At 42.4% G+C, this 18,236-nt stretch overlaps 1 protein-coding gene across 1 annotated transcript in view; it reads left to right on the top strand.

Moving 5' to 3' along the window:
- TRPM1 (transient receptor potential cation channel subfamily M member 1) overlaps positions 1–18,236 on the top strand; it is a 64,158-nt gene that overhangs the window by 14,537 nt on the left and 31,385 nt on the right. Inside the window, exons 2-6 of the mRNA XM_027903667.1 lie at positions 14,513–14,592; positions 15,329–15,524; positions 16,108–16,321; positions 17,044–17,168; positions 17,852–18,023. Of these exons, the coding sequence (XP_027759468.1) occupies positions 14,513–14,592; positions 15,329–15,524; positions 16,108–16,321; positions 17,044–17,168; positions 17,852–18,023 (787 nt within the window). The remainder of the gene's footprint in view (positions 1–14,512; positions 14,593–15,328; positions 15,525–16,107; positions 16,322–17,043; positions 17,169–17,851; positions 18,024–18,236) is intronic.

The raw sequence follows: 18,236 nt of genomic DNA, 5'->3' as shown, positions 1-18,236 counted from the left end.
TTTCCAATTCCAGTCACTTGTCATAACTAGAGGAATGCTGCAGATGAGTTCAGAGATGAGTGTGGACAGTAAAGAAGGCAATTATTTTACTTAGTTCTACATCTGTGTCAGGCAGAGAGGAGTTGCAGTGGTAACATTACAGTGTTGAAAGAAACGACCCATTTTATTTTACAGTCCTGTCCATCTGAAAGCGCTTATTCCCTGCACAGGTGGCAGTTCGTATTTTACAGGAACTTGGTGTTTTCAGTAGATTGTAGATTGGGAGCGAAGGGGTGGATTGCACAAAGGAGGGAGGAAGGGGAACATGGTTTTTACCTCTGCTGTTGCACTGTGTGGCTTCATCAGAGCCTAAGTAAGGTCATGATAAATTTGCTGGGGATAACAGCCTGTGCTTCAAACTAGGAAGATAATTCCACTGCACATTTCATTCTGTGCAGAGATTATCACATTCCAGTAAATGTAGCTTGGTTTATAGGAATCAGATTGGGAACTAAGCCATTTCTCCCCACTGCTGTCGATGGGTTATGTTAATTGGTTGTGTTTAAGGCTGTTGAGGTGCTGTTTGTATTAGCTGTTCTATACCTGGAATGCCTGGCTATGAAGAGGATTTGTGATTATTTTGTTATCAAAATGTTTTTTCTCTGGGGTTATTTTTTGGCTTTTCTGGATGAAGTCAGGTTTTATTGGAGCTCTGGAGGCTACAGGCAGTGTTTTTCCAGCCCACAGTGCATAAGGTGGGTGACAACCCTACCCTCTCTGTGCCTCAGCCACCTCCCCAGCAGTTCCATCTGCCAGTGAGGCCCCGGGCTCAGAAGGGGAAAAGGCTCAAGTGTTACTCCAGAGCAGAAACTGTCAGCACTTTTGGTGAGAATGTTGCTGTGCCTCGGCTGTTTTGTCACTGACTTCAGTGCACTGTTTAAGCTCAGCAGATCATTTCATGTGAGCCCTTCCTTTGTGCTCAGGTGTCGTGTCCCTGGCCCAAGCAGTGACTGCTACCTCCAGCAAACCCAAAAATAACCAGAGCTGGAATTGGAATTTAGTTTGACTGTTCAGCCTTGCACAGTGACCAGAGCCCAAGACTCCAAGACAGTCTTCTCTTCCAGTGTTTTGTCTTGGAGGTTTTCAGAAAGTCCATATAGCTGCAGATTTGATAGTGCTGTCAGGTGGTACATGTTGTACCAGAATCTGCTGGGACATGCACTTAAAAAAACCATTACATTTTTGTATAATTAAGAGATCTGTAGTTCAGGGGTTGTTTCTGTGTTTTCATTTATGCCACTGCTTCATGAGTTCTTTGTGGGCAGAGCATTGCAGTGAATGGTCATGAACTGTGCTGCTACAAAGCAGTGGTTTTGGGATGGTTGTGAGTAACTAACCCTGCTCCATTTCCATGTGAACAAGCTGGCTTGTCATGAGCCATCCAGCCCTGCAGCTCTGGCCATTCCTGAGTCTCACCTCGCTTGTTTTTTGTTAGAAGCAGATGGTTGTCTCGTCATTTCTCATCTGTTCTGACATCCATAGCTGGGATATTTGTGTTAATGCTCAGCACAAGTTTCACTGGTTCAGTCGTGGTTCATTTTGGGAAATCTCGTTGTTAAGCTGTGATTGAGCTGTGAAAAAATACAGGGTTCTCTGAGCTGCACTTTGTCTCAGTTGTGACGATAGCTTTGGCTTCTAAGTAGCATTTGGTTCCTCTCAGATATCAAAATTCGTTTTTGTGGCCCCCCCATCCCTTCAAAATTTTTTAATTATGTCACTCTGTAATTCTTGCTCCCTCCTTTGTGGCTTTAGCTTTTATAGTTCACTGGGACATTTGCAGTTTGGATTTAGTCTCTTAGTGACTGTGAGGAAGATTACAATATATTCCTTGGGTATTTTGTGTGCAGTCTGGCTCAGTTCCTACCCGTGTACAATTTTATATATAGTCTAACAGAAAAAACCTGAAGCATTGCACCTCACAGTGAATTTTGGTATTTCAGAGTTCAGCTCCCACATTTGCTATCCCTGAATTTTACTTCTGATATATGAATGCACTAAAACTTGAAAACCTTACAGAATACTACATAAACAATGTGGAAAAAGAAACTGAGGGGAAAAAATATTTCCTTTGTACTAGTTGAACTAATTTGCTTTTATTAAGGGTGTAGTTTCAAGACCAGTAAGTATCTGGAAAGAAATGATATGCTGTGTTTGTGTTGATTTCATTGCCAGAGACACATTTGAGAGAGATCAGAATATGCATCAGCTCAGAAGGGTAATGTGGTTTATCTTTTTGTTAAGAAATGCTGTTCTCTGCGTTCAATAAGTGAGCCATCCAACATGCCAGTCAAAACTCTGCACTTGTAAGAGTGGTGTTTACTGAGCTGTCCATTATTCATACACAGATAGAACTGATTGCCCAGGTATTGGATTTGCAGTAGTTGCAATAAAACCATAACAACTCGTTCCTTTTCAAATGTCACCCAGTTGTTTGCCATCAGTGAAGCCAGCGTGTTTTATTTTGGAGATGGGAGTAATAAGGGCCTGGTTGGACAGTGAAGGATGCAAATGAGGCTTTTTTTGGCATGGACTATGCCTCTGTATTGTATAGGAAAATATTGTTTAAATCAGTACAACTAAATTCACGAGTTCTCCCCTCTCTCTTACTCCCTGCGAGTCTGGGGCTCCTGAGTCCTGTTGGGAACCAAGGGAATTTTTTCCTGGGACAGTCACAGCAAGGGCAGCCCAGAGATGCATATCTTTATCCCCTTCCTTCACAGTGCATTTATATCAAGCCCTGTCACAAAACAAACTCCAAGTGCTGTGAGCCTTCCCATAGTATGGGTGCAGGCATCCATGAAAACTATCCTTTGTCTAGTGGCCCTTTCTCTGAGAATGTCATTTTTTTCACTCATGTGTGTTTTTCCTTTGAACTCTGAATGAGCACTTTGGCTGAACTTGACAGAATTATACATTTGGAATTAAATGCCAGCAGTTTCTTCCTCTTAGCATGCAGAATTCTGTCACAGGCTTTTCAGACAGTAAGCACAGCAGCCAGTGGGCTGTTTGCCCTCAACAACAGAAGTGCACATTTACTGGGGTTTTAGCCAGCTTGGTTGAGGTTTATTTGACACATATTGTATGTAAGTCCCTTTGCTTTTACATGGCAGTTCCCCAACCTGCCCTTGGAACATGAGAGTTAATTCCTATTATATTCTATAACTATTATGTTCTCATCATTATATTTTTATAGAGAGACAATTAAGTGTTATCCAAACTCCTATTCAGAACATTCTCATTAGAGTGTATCATCCTGACAAGCTTTACTGTTGCTTAAAACACCCAGTCTGAAATGTGGGGTTTTAAAAATGTTCAGAACTTGTTCTTCATTTGCAATGGCAAGTGAGGAAAATGTTTTTATTGCTCGTAGAGGGGGACTTTGATCTCAGTCACCTTAAACTGAACACTTGAACAGCTACAATTTTGTGGCTTTTGAGTAGATTCACATGGCTTGGTTATCTCTGCTTAGTCTGGTTACTTGAACTGAGGTGCCAGAGCAGTTCTGGTGCTGCCAAAGGGAAATGCTGGCAGGCACATCTGTCAAACTTCTGGCAATGCAAGAGTCAGCAAAACTTGCATTTGATTTTTTAAAATGCTGTAATTTCTCAGGTGTGCATTTCTGTCATTGCAATTTGGACCGACAAATGGAAGAACAAAATAGGTGGGTGTGATATTGATTTTTAAAATGTGTCCTGCCTTCTTGCACGATGGCTGGCCAAGGAGAGCCCGTCAGGAGCAGAGAGGAATTAATTCATATTTAAATTGCATTAGTGGAGAGAACCTGGTCAAAGAAACACACCACACTCCATGTCTGCATTCCACTTTCAGAAGGAAGTGCCCAAATCACTGTTTGTTTGTTTGTTTGTTTGTTTTGAATGGATTTTCTGGCTTATGTATGTATTTGATAATATTTCTAGCAGTCTGTCCAAAGGTCAGCTTTTTCCAGCTCACAGAGCACCCTGTGTTCTAGATACAAGAGGCACCCATAAAGGCCTCCAGTTATGAAATCTGCTTTTCAGTGGAAAAAGAAACATTTGTGGACTTCATTGTGTGTGCTCCATTTCTGTGCTCAGCTTTCAAGAATGGTGGGCTGGGGTTTTGTGACAGTCCCTTTGCTAGAACAGGGTATGAGAAACTTCTGCAACAAGTGGAACTTAAGCTTGGTGTGAGTTCAGAGGTCAGAACCAGCAACGTGAGTTTGAAGGCACAGAAGAAGAAATCTGTGCATCTGTGGAGTACTCCTGGGACATGCCCTGTGTCAGGGTCTGTTGAATACACTGGTGGAGTCTGTCATTACCTTGAGTGAACTTTGGATGAAGCTTCAAGGAAAAAATTCCCTAAATGAAGGAGTGCTCTGTATTTCCATTATTAATGGCTTGCTGTACCCCCCAATGTGTTTAGTTGCTTATTTTCTTTGATTTTGTTCTCTCTTACTCGTGTCTTGCTTTCTCCAAAAAGCTGCTATTTCCTCAGACAGAAAGGAAGGCCAGCATTTGTTTGGCGTTGTAGTTTTCCAGAGGAAGGTCTGATTCTTCCAGACCCTGTTGCTGTTTCTCATGGAGTCAGCAGGAGCTTTGTCTCATTAGGGAGATCAGGGTCTGGTTCTAAAACAAAGCTGTTTCAGCTGCAGGCTTTGCCATTTAGGGCAGGACAGAAGTTGAAGGGATGGCTGTGAAATATTTCCTTGCCACTCATAAGCAGGGATGCGTTCAGTGCGTTGGGGATCAGGAACAGGGAGAGTGAAGTGAGATCAGAGTGTGGCGGGCTGTGTGTCAGCACAGCCCAGTGCAGCAGCAGGTGCTCTGGCTGCCTTTGTCTCTAGAGAGCAGGATGCTCAGGTGTGATCCCACCTGTCACCCTTACCTGTTGCACTGTGGCCATTTTACTGGCACCTGGCTCAGCAAGCCAAGGTGAACGTTCCCAGGTTAGAGCAGAGCAAAGAGCTACCTGCAACACTCAGGGTCCTTTGCTATCAGTGCTGTTAAAGTTTGAGAAGATGCAGAAAGAAGCTCTTTTCAGCAAAGGGATTAATTATATTGACAAAATAGCAGCGTATAAAAATTCATGTGATATGTAAAGTTACCAAATTAATCGCTTATTTACGACTTCAGCTGTTTCGGTACAGCATTTTGCCCAACTTCAAATTGTTCTGAAAAGGATTAGATATAATTAATGCTGTATGACCTCCTTTTGTCTTCTTTTCAAAGAATGTAGAGCTGTACATCTAATGAGGACCCTTGAAAGGACTATTATGTCCAATTGTCTCAATTATGCAAATAGCGTTGATATTTTAGCAGAAGGGAGGGGATCCTTCAAATTAAAAGTTTCAGCTCCTGCTTCAGCCTTTCTGCAGTGCCGGCATTTTTACAGCAAGTACATCCCCTGTTTGAAGAGGGGAAAGGAGGTTTCACAAATTGGAGATTTGGGCGCTATCAAAGTAGATTTGTTGTGCCTTGTTCCACCATGAGATGAAAATACCCTCTGGGCAGGGAGATGGGTCATGAGACTTCTAAAGGATTACCTTCAAAGGGAGTCATGAGATTGGTTTGAACAAAGAATCTGCTCACATGCTTATCATATGAGATTCTCTTCTTAAAGTGGTGGAAACCCATCTCCTTGGGAATTCTCATGAACTTCAGAGAGACTGGAAGTCCTAACAGTGAGATGAATGAGGAGTCTGAACAATAAACAGAGAGATGGGACAGGAGTGCAGAGTTAAATGCAGTTTATTTACTCTAGATGTAACTCATCCCTCCAAACTCTGAAACACTTCCAGGGACAAGCAGGTAGGACATGATTTTCAATGATTTTTCGTTTCATTCCTGATTATATTCTGCTTTGCTGCCTTTTGTACCAGCGATGTGTACAACTGAAACGAGCACTCAAGAGCCGGGTGGTGCCCCACGATTGACTGGAGAAGGAGAGTTAGTTGGAATGATGGTGTTCTGATTAGGCTGCTTCCCAGATTTCTCATTTATTTTAAATAACACCGAACCTGAAGCACTAATTGTGAGAAGATGAAGTGAGTTTTCAGGTCCAGAAAAGGTGTCTCAAAATGTTTTAGAACAGAGAGTTGCTGGGCTAAGACAGAAACAAGATGTTGAAATGCTGGCAAACAGAGATCCCGGATCTTACATATTTCAGTGTTTTGAATGGCAATTTAGAGTTCCTTCTGCAGAAATGGGGATGGAGTTCTGGGGTTTTCTGTGTTTTGTAGGTTGGGACTTTTCTTTGTTTTGGGGTGGGTTTCAGTTTTCAAAATGAGACAGCTTCTTTCTGTATGTGTTTGTTTCCAAGGGAGTTTACAAGGTCTGACGGTAGGTCAGGTATTATGGAAGTCTAAGATCAGAAAAGGGCACTATTTATGGTGGTTTTCCTTACCTCAGTGAGAGCTGGCAGTACAGGTGGATTCCCAATGGAAAACTGTTACCAAACCTCAGTAGCCCCCTCACAGTGGGATCAGCAGTGCTGCTGTTGTCATTTGAAGTGATGCATTTCTGCCAGCAAGCACTCTGGGGTCTCAGGTGAGAAGTCTGAGAACTCCTTCACCAAGAGCCAAACAACATGTGATCTCTGGGTATTCACATACCAATCCAGGAGTAACTGAGAAGCCAAGGAAGGGCAGTTTGGGCCCTTGTTACCCCCTTGCTCTTCAAATCCCAGCCCCAAAGAATCCCAAAGGATGGGGTGCTCCCATCCCCTCTGGAGTCATTGCTGCCCTTCTGCTGGGGGGCCTGAGCAGGCAATACCAGAAGCTCCCAGAGAGCATATCCGTGTGTTCCCTTTGAAGTCTCCTTCAGCTCCCCAATTCAGACTTTAAAATGTCTCTTTCCCATTTTTGATAATAGATCAAATCCAGAAAACTGAAACCTTTACTGTAATTCCCCCCCAGTGTTGTTTTAATTCAGATCATAGGCAGACTGCAGCTGGCATTCTAAAGAGAACCAGCAGTGGGCTGCACACCACGAATAAACAAGTCCAGGAACATCAGTGCAGATCCTGTTTTCTGGTCCTATGGCACCTGTTAATTCTCTTTGCTCCCCACTCAGGGGTTTTAGATGCATAAGGACTGAAAAGAGGATTGACCAAATTTTCTGGAAACTGTTTTATCTATAAACTCTCTGAAATCTCCCATTGCCTTTGCCCTTTGTAACTGTTTCAGTCCTGAAGTATTCCTGTTTTCAGAAAGTCTCCAGTGAATGTTGCCAACTATCAGGTATACATAACACAGTATTTTAAACGTAAGTATTTGGAGTCTGTGGGAAATAATATAATCCCTGTGTTCCAATGCTTTCATAAGGATTTCTGAAAGATTATAAGGAATAATTTTGTGCAAACCCTGCAGCCCAAGAGTTCCAGTAGCTGGAAATTCTTCCTTGAAAATGACAGAAAGCGGCAAGAATAAAATGCAGCTGATTGGGGCATATTCTGTTAGAGGGGTTCGGTCTTAGCTGATGTCTGGAAGAGAATTGCTCTATCAAGGATAGAACTGACCACAGAAAGTTGCTAATTTTCAACAGCTCAAACCACTACCAGAATTCTACCTGGAGAATCTTTCTTGCTTTCAGGAAAACTGTACTGCAAACTAATGTTCATTTCTGAAGGTACAACTGGTGTATTACGTATGGATTTGCAAAAAGAGCACATTCACAGGATGCAGAAGAGAGGATTACATATTTCTCATATCTTTTCTCAAAATATATATTTGTTCAGCATCTCCAGATTTTAAAGACTTCAGAGATATGCATATATTCTTTATATTGTGAATATAAAAATGTTACTTTGCAGTACTTTTAAAGGGTGTTTTATTAACATGCCTATCAATATGCCTTAAGTAGTGGCTTTCTGTCAACATATTTTGAAAATGTCAGTATAATAAATTCTCTAAGCTCACCTGTTCAGGGAGCTTTGCACTTCAGTTAGTACTAATTACATTTATTACTTACATTAATTACATTTAGAACAAACTCTCGTAGATGAATAATATCTCACACAACATGTAGTCACTCTCTGCAGATATTCTTCATTCATGGTTTGCCCCATTTCGTAAAGAAAAAGGTCTCAAACTGTGCTGTTACATCATTTATGAAAAATCAGCATGTTTAGCTGACTGGTCAGAAGTTGTATAGAAGTTATCTCTGAATGAGTAACTTGTGACTTCTTATATCAAAGAAGTGCTTATACTTTTAGCCCCTTTTCCAAATGGCACATTTTTGATCATTCATGTTCTAAATGTCATTATTCTTAATAATGTGGACTTGGATGACCTGACAGAAGTAATAGTCCAATTCAATGCTTTTTGCATCTGCTTCACTAAGTGCAGGCTGGTCTTTGTTTTAGGCATGATTAACATCTATTGACACAATTTTCTAAACCCCAAATAACCAGGAGAATTAAACATGTGGGTAGTTTTAGTTAGACTTATTCACAGGCTTTTTTATCTAATGAGGGGAGTACCTTGTCATGTCGATTAGGATTTCATAAGTGTTGATGAACTGCACAAAGGAAGACTGGCTGTTGAGGGTGTTGACTCCAAGGGCTTTTCATTATAATACCATTTTTCTATTTCAGGTCAGAATAGCCTGTACTGAAGGCTCATAGTTTAGAATTGTTTGAGAGAAATATCCCTGACTTCCTTTAAAACCAGAGTCTTTATGTTAACCAAGACAGGTGATTGTTACAGTACAAACCCCATTCCTGAGCCTTGTCAGAGCTAGGTACCAGGGTCATCTTAAATCTTCAAATAAGAATTATCAACAAACTGTGTTATAGAGGAAACCAGTAATTACCAGGCTGCTTTGACTGGCAGAATGTTGGAGGCTGTTTAGTGCCTCCCTCTCCCTGCTCCTCCATTTGCTCTTTCAGACCTCCTGAGAACAGTCAATGGTCAATGCAGGCAGATGTGGCTCCAGCACCTTTAGATAAAGCTGCTCACCCCTTCCCATCCTGGCATCTTGGGGTGTGTGTGGTTGAAATCTGGGAGTAAAACTGGCTGAAGGTTCTTTGGGGAGAGAAGTCCAGAGGCTCAGTGTGGATATCTGCTTGTGTTCCCCATCTCCCAAGCATCCCAAACCAGAGGGCTAAAGGCAGGAGGAGGGTTTGGCAAGTTGTTAACAGAAGTGGCATGGGTAACAAATGGAGATGAACACACAGAGGCAATGAAGGCATGGAAGCTGATTACAGCCCCATGTGCAGCCTGGCACCGCTCACTGCTTTGCACAGCAGCAGCAGGAGAGATTTCTGGCCTCAGTTTGGAATGACAACATCGCTCACTGACGCTGCCATCCTGGTGTGCCTCAGTCTCCAGCACAGAGCAAATGGCTCCCTGGCAAGGTGGCTGCGAGAGCAGGGGTTCAGATTGAACCCCACGAGAAATACAGCGGGGGAGAAGAGAAATTCTCTCCAGCAAATAGTAGTGTTTTGAGAGAATCTTGCAACTGTTACAAATCCCTTTCTGATGCTGTACTTATTAGCAAATTGTGTAAGAGATCTCCTTTCTGTTGGGTATTGCTTGGTACTTCATATTAATGCAAAAGCTATTCTTGGTTGTACAAGTAGCTTCTTGATAGAACTCGTGCAAACCAGAGTTGTGGAAATTTAGTATAAATTTGCAGGCTGTCACTGTGTCCTGCACTTGGGGACATTGCTTATGGCTCTGGCTTCTTAGTGGCATAGCACAAATTTAAAATAGTGTTATGGTTTGATGCCATGTGTATTTTGAGCAATGAACAACTTTTCAGTAGAATCTTGCCAGTTCATTGGCTATTAAATATGTCACATAGGTTGGAGTATTTTTCTCCAGTCAAGAGCTCTGTTGTTGGGAGGATAGTCATTCTGGGTAGCAGTAATCACCTGAAAGGGTAATTAGCTGGGCACTTGGAAAAATTGTTCCTTCAAAGTTAAAAGAATGATGGATAGTGTAATTGGGATGTTGCATTTAAAGGCAGTGCAAAATAGAAATCTTTCTAATGCCAATATTCAGGTAACAGGGATTCTGCAAATGTAATTATTTATTTTTTCTCCCAGCTGTTTCTTGTTATTTATTTTCTCTCACGTGAGAGCGAGTGAATGTGGTTACCTCCATGGCATTGTGTACATGCTCTCGAGATGAATTTCAGTCCACATCCAGATTCCTTCTTTCTCTCACTATCTCATCAAAGCAAACATCCCTCTTCTCAAATCTGGCATAAATATCCCATTTTAATTCTGTAGAGCATTCTAATTAAATAATTGGGCAACACAGTTGAGATTTGATTTCCCTGCTAATACCACCTTTTGCAGCATCCTACAGCCCAAGGGAGGATTCCCACGAGGAGTTGGTCAGATGGTGTTAACAGAGCCACAGCTGAGTGTTTCCAAAAATGGCAATAATCAATCCACATCTTAACAAGATGTTGGTGACGGCTATTTGTATTAGTCCACAGATGTGAACTCTGCTGCCCAGCCAACTCCATTTTTGTATCATTTTGTGCTTGATTTAGGCTGCACAGCTTTGTCAAACCCCGTGTTATGCAGGACATGCATTTGTTTGGTCCCCTGCCCGCTCCCCCAGTGCATTTGTGTGGCTGGTGCCAGGGCTGGCTGCTGCTCCAGCTCTGGCTGGGTGCAGGCTCTGCATGAGCACCAGTCACACGCTGACTCTCATCCTCCCCCACTTTCACTGCCCGTGTTCCTTCCCTTCCTCTGATGGTAGTTTTGGCATTTGCTTATCCACAGTCTCTGCTGTGCTGTCCTGCAGAGTTACATGGCAGCTGAAAGCTTCTGGTGGCACAGAGTCACGTCAGAGTTTGTAGCATGGCATTTGCAGTGCTTTCCTCTCCTGTGCGATTCCTGCCTTGGATTTCCCCCAAGATGCATTTGTTGGTCCATGCCCAGCCCTTGCTCTCGCAGTGAGACAGGGCTGCAGTGCTTGTTCATTGAATGGCAGGTTCTATATGAAGTGAAATACATAAAATGCCCTGTTAATTTAGTGGCAAACTGGAACTGTCTGTGTGTGGTGGTGAGAGAAAATTCTCTTCAGCTGCTGCCTGGCTGCAGCCCTGGATGTGCAGTTTCCCAGCAAATAGTGTTGTTCATTTGCCATAGTCAAAGGATAACTGGTTATTGTAGAACTAATTCTTGGGTTTTAGTGCCTATATTAGCAAGGTGACTAGTGCTTTAGGGTCTTAATTTTGTTATCCCAGGCTTTACAAGCCAGCAATACTGATTTCCATTCCTTTCTGCAGGAGAAGGATTAAATAATTTTTAAAGCTAAAGACAGCTAGCAAATCCAGAATGTGGAATAATATAAATCCAGTATTAATTTGCACTGTTTCTCAGCAACATATTAATTTCCAGGCTGAAGCACAAGAATTAACAGTGGTGTGGTTTTGGTTAGGTTTATCAATATTTAGGAGACCTGTTGTCAGTTTACATAAAGGAGAAAAAATAAACCACTGGACATCTGATTATTTTTTTTTAAACTAGATTCTAACTAATACATTCAGGATTTGCAATAAAAAGGGAGTTTGAACTTCCCTACTATCAAAAAGTTGGGATCTCCTTTTTCTACTTTTCTTGGTGGTGAATGGAAAACTCCCACTGCCTGTTGGTCTGAAAGCTGTAGCTGATCTGTCATAGCCCTTTAACAGTTTATCCATTCCAGGGCTGTTAAAAAGTGCTTGTTTTTTTCCAAAATCACCCCAGACAGTATGTGTACTTATATTTTTTCCTTGAGAAACCAAGTACATTTCAGTCCAGAGAAGGGTACAGAAAAGTGTAAAGACAGTGCCCGTTTTCTGGCAGTAAATGTTTCTGCTCGAGTATTTGCACTGGATTATAATGAAGCTTTGGCTAAGCAGATTAAATAGACAAAAGCAGTGAAACTTCAAAGGCTGACCAAATGTGCTGAGGTTTTTGTTTCCCCAGCCTGTAATGCCTGCTTTTGCCTTGCTCTCATTAGCACAGCAAAATAACCCCTGGAGCACGGTGTGTGTCTCTGTAGTGCCTGCAGTGCCTGGCTTCTAACGGGCTTGGGGTGAGTATGGAAGGCTTTTTCAATGCAGCAGGAGAGAATAGACCTCCTCTGAGAGGGGTTTTAGGAACAGCTGCACAGCTGAGAGCTCAGCTTTATCGTAGAGCTCATTTTAGATACCGAGAAGCAACCAAACACAGATATTGTCTGTGACTTAATCCAATGGTTAATTAACTGTTTGGACATGAAGCACTCAAAATAGCAAAGGAAAGTCTGTGTTTTGTGCTGCAGGGAATAAGGTAAAGCAGTTTTCAATGGCATGTGTAAAGATTTTTTGGATATTTCCAGGTTGCATTTTCCAGTATTCCCTACAGAACAGTTACATGTGCAGCATCTGTTATAATTTTTATTTTGAAGAGTGTTTCCTGCGCTGTGGGATTGATTTGGGCTTTTGTGTCACTTAGTCAAGGAGTTATCACAGAAGTCAAAAGTTTTAATGGGGGAGGAGGGGAATGAATCTATTTAAAATATGTAGATAATGATAAAACCTAAATTAATTAAAAATTTTAATATATGACTTTAAAAGTGCAGAAATTATGTAAGCTCTGTAGCAGTTTCCTGTTAAGCTCATTTTATAATGTTAAAGATGATAAACTAGGATGGTGTCTATGAGCAGAAGTAACAACGTTGGGCATGGTTGTAAAACAGAAGTGAATTTGTACACTCCATGGCTTTTGATTCATTTGGAAAAATTACTGGAATTCCAATCAAATAGACTATTTTTGGCTCTCTGAATATTTTGAACAGCTGGTGAATTAGCAAAATCTGGCATTTGTTTGATGGAATCACCACCTGCAGGTACCAGAGAGCCCCGTGGATCTCCCTGCCTGCGGTGGTTTCTCTGCTTTTCTGGAGCTGCACTCCGATGCTCTGGGACAAAAGCATTTTCTGAGCTCCATTTGGAATAATACCATTGCCTGGGTACATCAGCAGGTTAAATGGAGAGCAGAGGGGCAGGACCCCCCAGAGCACTGCCTGGTAGAGGGGCTGGCTCAGAGGCACCTGCAGGAGGGAAGTGTTGATGGAGCTGCCCAGATCAGGGACAGCTTTGTCCTGGAGTAGAAGCTTCACTGGCAACTTGTTTGCAATTACTTGAAATGAGGGAACTGCAAGTAGTCCCCTATTATTTTAGACATAATGGAGGAGATGAAGAAGCCAGGCAGGAACTAACAAGTCAACAAACAAAGAAACTTCAGAGACAGCTCTCGCCTCACATGAGAAGAAAAGACAACTATGACACCCTCTGTTCACCGTGCTGTGCACTGAGCAGCACTGAGGGGGCCAGGCTGGCCTCAAAGCTATTGCCAGGCTGGCACACATCTAGAGTTAACTTCCTAAGTCCAAAATCAGCAAGCTTTTTGGTCCTTTCTCTAGGAAAGGCCCCATTTTTTTATTATTATTTTTATTTTTTTTAGTTTTGTGTTGTTGGTTTGTTTTCTTTTTTAATGAAGGCACCCTGAAAGTTCTTGTATCATTTTCAGCTTTTGTGTCTGCAAAACTCTAATTTCACTTCCACAGAGGAAACTAAAGCAAACCATACATTTGCTTGCTACTTGAAAAGACATGATTTTCTAGTTCAAACTCTGAAGAGGCAGCTTTTGTCAGCAAGGCAAAGGTATCGGTGCCATCAAATCGTGAGTGGGTTTTAACATTTTTTCTGTTTCTGGAGTCTGCAAGTAAGAAAGTGGGTGAAGCTCTGGCCTGCAGCTCTTGCTGCCCTGCAATGTTCCCAAACCCTGCTCTGCTCTTCCACAGCAAACTGCCCTGTGCACGCCTAGGATTGTGTTCTAGGTTGCACAGTGCTGCTTGTAAAATGGCTGTGAGCTTGGTCTGGTCTCTGCTTTGCAGGCAGTATAACAGGCCAACACCGTTTGGAGGTTGTTTTCTTTCTCCTGTTTCACAGATGCCTGAAGAGTTTGTGCTTTTGCTGTTAAATATTCTTTCAATTTAAAGAATGGCTCCTTCCAAGACACATCTCGTTCAGAGTCAGGTGCCCTAGGAGTGACTGGAACTGCATTTACAGCAGGAAGAAGTTACTTGAGAAGATTGTTAATTGCGAGGGAAGGTTTCTGGGAAGCAATTTCTACATGCAAAGGATGATTCTAAAGTGTTATTTGGAGTAAACACTGTTCATCTCTTTATGTCACCATTTATGCTGATATTTGGTACTACTTTGAGTCCATTACTGTTTGCTATAATAGGAAGCAGCAGCTGAATTTGGTGGTAGACCTTGAAACTTCAAGCCCAGCATCTTTGCACGAGGGTTTTCACACACACACATTTGAGGTTTGAATTTTATACGTCATAGAGAATTCCCATCACCTGCTTGCTTCATGAGTAGATGTATCTGGTGTTTAAAAGTGATGTAACGAATTTAGTGGCTGAAAAGAGAAGGGGAATGTTTCCATATCTGCTGCACAGAAATATTTCAATACTTTTTTTTTTTTCCTCTCTTTTTAGGGTCAAAAGGCTTGGATAGAGAAGACCTTTTCTAAAAGAGAATGCATCTATGTAATTGCCAACAACAAAGACACTAGCAGGTAACATTTGAAATGTTTGCATTGGCCAACAGAAAAGGGTAATACTGAAGGAACTGGACCTTATTTGGATTTAGATGTGTGAAACTGAGACCCATTTTCCTCACTGCCCTTAAAGGGAGATGAGGGGGGAACAAAAGCCATGCCATGCTGGCACTGCAATCTGTGCAGAGCCCTGGGCTGTGTCATACCCAGGGTGAGGCTGGGCAGCAGGAGAGGCAGAGGATTGTTAGTTCCCGGCTTTGCAAACCTGAATCCCGAACTCTGAAGGCAAGGGGGCAATAGTGTGGGGCCATTCTTCCCAGCTGGTACGACATTACCAACAACAATGACATAAAGGGGGCTTGAATTCCTAGTCCAAATGTTAATATTGCTGCATGGCTTGGAACTCCACTGTGCTCCAGCTTGTCTGGGGAACTTAGCAGTGTGTGCCTCATGTGAGCTGTCACCTCTGAGTGACAAACAGGTGGTCAGTGCTCCTGTTTGCATTCTTCCTCCTTGCCTGTCCTTCAGCCTAGAACAGCTTTCCAGTGCATAAAACAAGTGAAGTGAAATTTTTTTGTCTTTGCTTGTTAAAAGCACCTGAGGACTGGTCATGCTGGCATTTGAGTGTGTGTGAGGTGTTTCTGTGATTCATGTAGAGCAAGGCGTGGTCAGAGGAAAATCTAATTTCTGATTTACTGTTTTCTTTTATATTGAAGATACTGTATTCAAAGGCCCTTCACATTTTAACTTACAGGTGCTGCTGTGGCCAGCTCATCACCCAGCATATTCCACCTCCTCCGAGTATAACAGCTAATAAAAATGGAGAAGAAACGAAACAAGTGGAAGCTCAGCCAGAGAAATGGTCTGTCAGTAAACACACCCAAGCATTCCCAACTGATGCCTATGGAAACCTTGAATTCCAGGGAGGAGGACATTCAAATAAGGCCATGGTAAGGAGCACAGGCTACTCTAAGGTATTCATCTGGTATGTTGGCTCAGCAGAGTTGAGTTTTCTTGGCAGCAGAAGTAACAGCAAGTTCTCTTCTGAACAAATCCAAATTTAGGTTTATTTCTTTGCTCTTTATTTTCTACTGAGACTGCCACTCAAGACAACCCACCTCAAAAACTTGTCCAAAATGTGTGGCAGAGGTAGATGGGGTTTGTCAGTGGTGGTTTGTTTTCACAAGCAGAAATAGGCACAAGCTTATTTTGTAATTCTCTTTGATGGAGCAGTAGTTTGAACAGAAATCACAGTGGTGGAACTAAACTGAGAAGAATGCAGGTCATTGCCTCAGACAGAACTATGTACATCAGCAGCAAGTGGGAGAAAATGTAACATGAGCCTCGTGTCTTGGGAAGGTCACTGCTCCTGTATGGCCATCACACCAGAGGTTACAGGGACAGTACAAAACACCTTCCAGACATTTCAAATAGGTGGCTTCCAGCAATGCAGATTTGTAAGCAGAGTTTAGGATCACTTGACAGCAGTCAGTTTTGCAGGTGGAGGGTAACATTACACATTGCTGTTTGCAGTATATCCGTGTGTCATACGACACAAAACCAGATTCTCTGCTGCACCTCATGGTGAAAGACTGGCAACTGGAACTGCCCAAGCTCTTAATCTCTGTCCATGGAGGCCTCCAGAACTTTGAGATGCAACCTAAATTAAAGCAAGTATTTGGAAAAGGTCTCATAAAGGCTGCCATGACGACAGGAGCTTGGATTTTCACTGGTGGTGTTAGTACAGGTAAGCAATTCCCATCACTTTCAGTTTACTTAAGAATTCAGCTATGTTCATTCACTAATCTTTCCCACAGGCAGAAGATTTAAGTCTACATGAACGAGTCATTACCCACTAGACCAAAAAAGGAGCATTGTAATCATTTGTGTTAATCTCCTCCCCAGCCTAGCCCGTAAGATTTTCCTGGGTCAGGATTGGTTTGCATTGCTCGGTGTTTCCCCTGAAATAAAAATTCAGCCTTGGTTTCAGTAGCAAGGAATCTACCAGCAGTTACAATACACTTTTTTTAGTGCTTGGTTATCCTTGTAGTTAATAAGTCTCCTACTCTGGATTTGCCAAGCTTTAGCTTCTTATGTTTGTTTTTGTACTGTTAATCTTTCTGTTACTAAAAGTGTATTTCCTGATGTTGTGGTTCATGTCCACTGACTAACACACTTCGAGACAGACAAGGGCACAGATTACACTGTGGCAAGTTAAGTCACTGGGTAAGCCTTTCAAAGACTTCACTGAATTCAGCACAAGGCTGTGAAAAGGTAATAGGATTTACAAACAACTATAACAAAATAAAAACATGGGTTTGTCTGCATTGCATGTTCTGTCATAGAGATACCAGGTTAGTAGTGAAGGCAGCCTAGAAAAACAGGCAGCTCCATGAGAGATGAGAGGAAAATTCTGTTTAGGGATCTCTCAAAAGTGCCAGGAGGGAATTCAATTAATTGTACCCACAGGTGTCATTCGTCATGTGGGAGATGCCTTGAAAGATCATTCCTCCAAATCCAGAGGACGAATCTGTGCCATAGGAATTGCACCGTGGGGCATTGTAGAAAACAAGGAAGATCTAATAGGAAAAGATGTAAGTCTTTAAGGAAACAGCTGTTTAACAAAATACACTGTTAATATTTTTGAAGTATTACTTTACTCTGTTTCTAAAGCAGGCTTAAGAGCTCAAATGGAGCAATTTCTTGAAAAAAACCTGTTGTTTAAGTGTATTTTCAGGTTGTCACCTATGACCTCAATGTAAACACAGAGCTCGTGAGGTTTCATTGCTTTCAGCAGCAGAGTCCTCTGTGTGGTGACAGCGTGACATCCTAACTCCAGGGTGGCATATGGGGACTTCTGTGTCATAAATCATGGAAGGGCCTTTCCGTGTGCAAGGCTGGCATTTATCATGGATGGGTACTCTGAAGGGGCATGTGGATTCCTAGGAACTCCAAATGAGAATGTATTTTCTAATGCAGTAAGAGGATTATGTGACAACACGGTGTGTGAACAAGGAGACAGGTTAATGAGCTTAGGGGAACAGGCAGGGGAGTGCACAGATGTGACCCTCGTCCCCCAAAGAGGAGGGTGCTGTGAAGAGTTCAGATTGGGACTGTAAAAGCAAGCTGTTGCTAATTCTCCTCTGGTTTTGATTATGAAGGTTGGGCTGATTTGTTTCCTCGTGAGCAGTGGGCTTATTTCCTCTTGGGTGGGCTGGGGAGTTTTCCCACTCAGTCCGTAGTTCTAACCCAGGTGCGTCTCTGCTTTGACACACAGGTAACTCGTGTTTACCAAACCATGTCAAACCCTCTGAGTAAGCTCTCTGTGCTCAACAGTTCCCACACCCACTTCATCCTGGCAGACAACGGTACTTTAGGTAAATATGGAGCCGAAGTGAAGTTACGGCGTCAGCTGGAAAAACACATTTCCCTCCAGAAAATAAACACACGTGAGTACAGCGGGACAAACTGCAAACAGAACTGCTGACAGGAAGGGAGGGAAGGAGGGCTTGACAGCTTGAAATACTTGGAGGTATAGAAATGAAAGGCTTCTTCCAGCTCCTTCTGGAAAAATTAGATCAGGACTGTGTGACTGAAGTAGAACATGTGCTGTCTGAGCAGTGCTGACAGAGCCCACATCCAGCATGTGCACAGCCATGAAA

Source organism: Empidonax traillii, unplaced genomic scaffold, assembly GCF_003031625.1.
Source record: "Empidonax traillii isolate 1590-97213 ecotype Southwest subspecies unplaced genomic scaffold, ASM303162v1 scaffold990:size286031, whole genome shotgun sequence".
NCBI lineage: Eukaryota > Metazoa > Chordata > Aves > Passeriformes > Tyrannidae > Empidonax > Empidonax traillii.
Note: the sequence above shows the minus strand (reverse complement) of the source record. Positions and strands in the feature narration are given on the sequence as shown.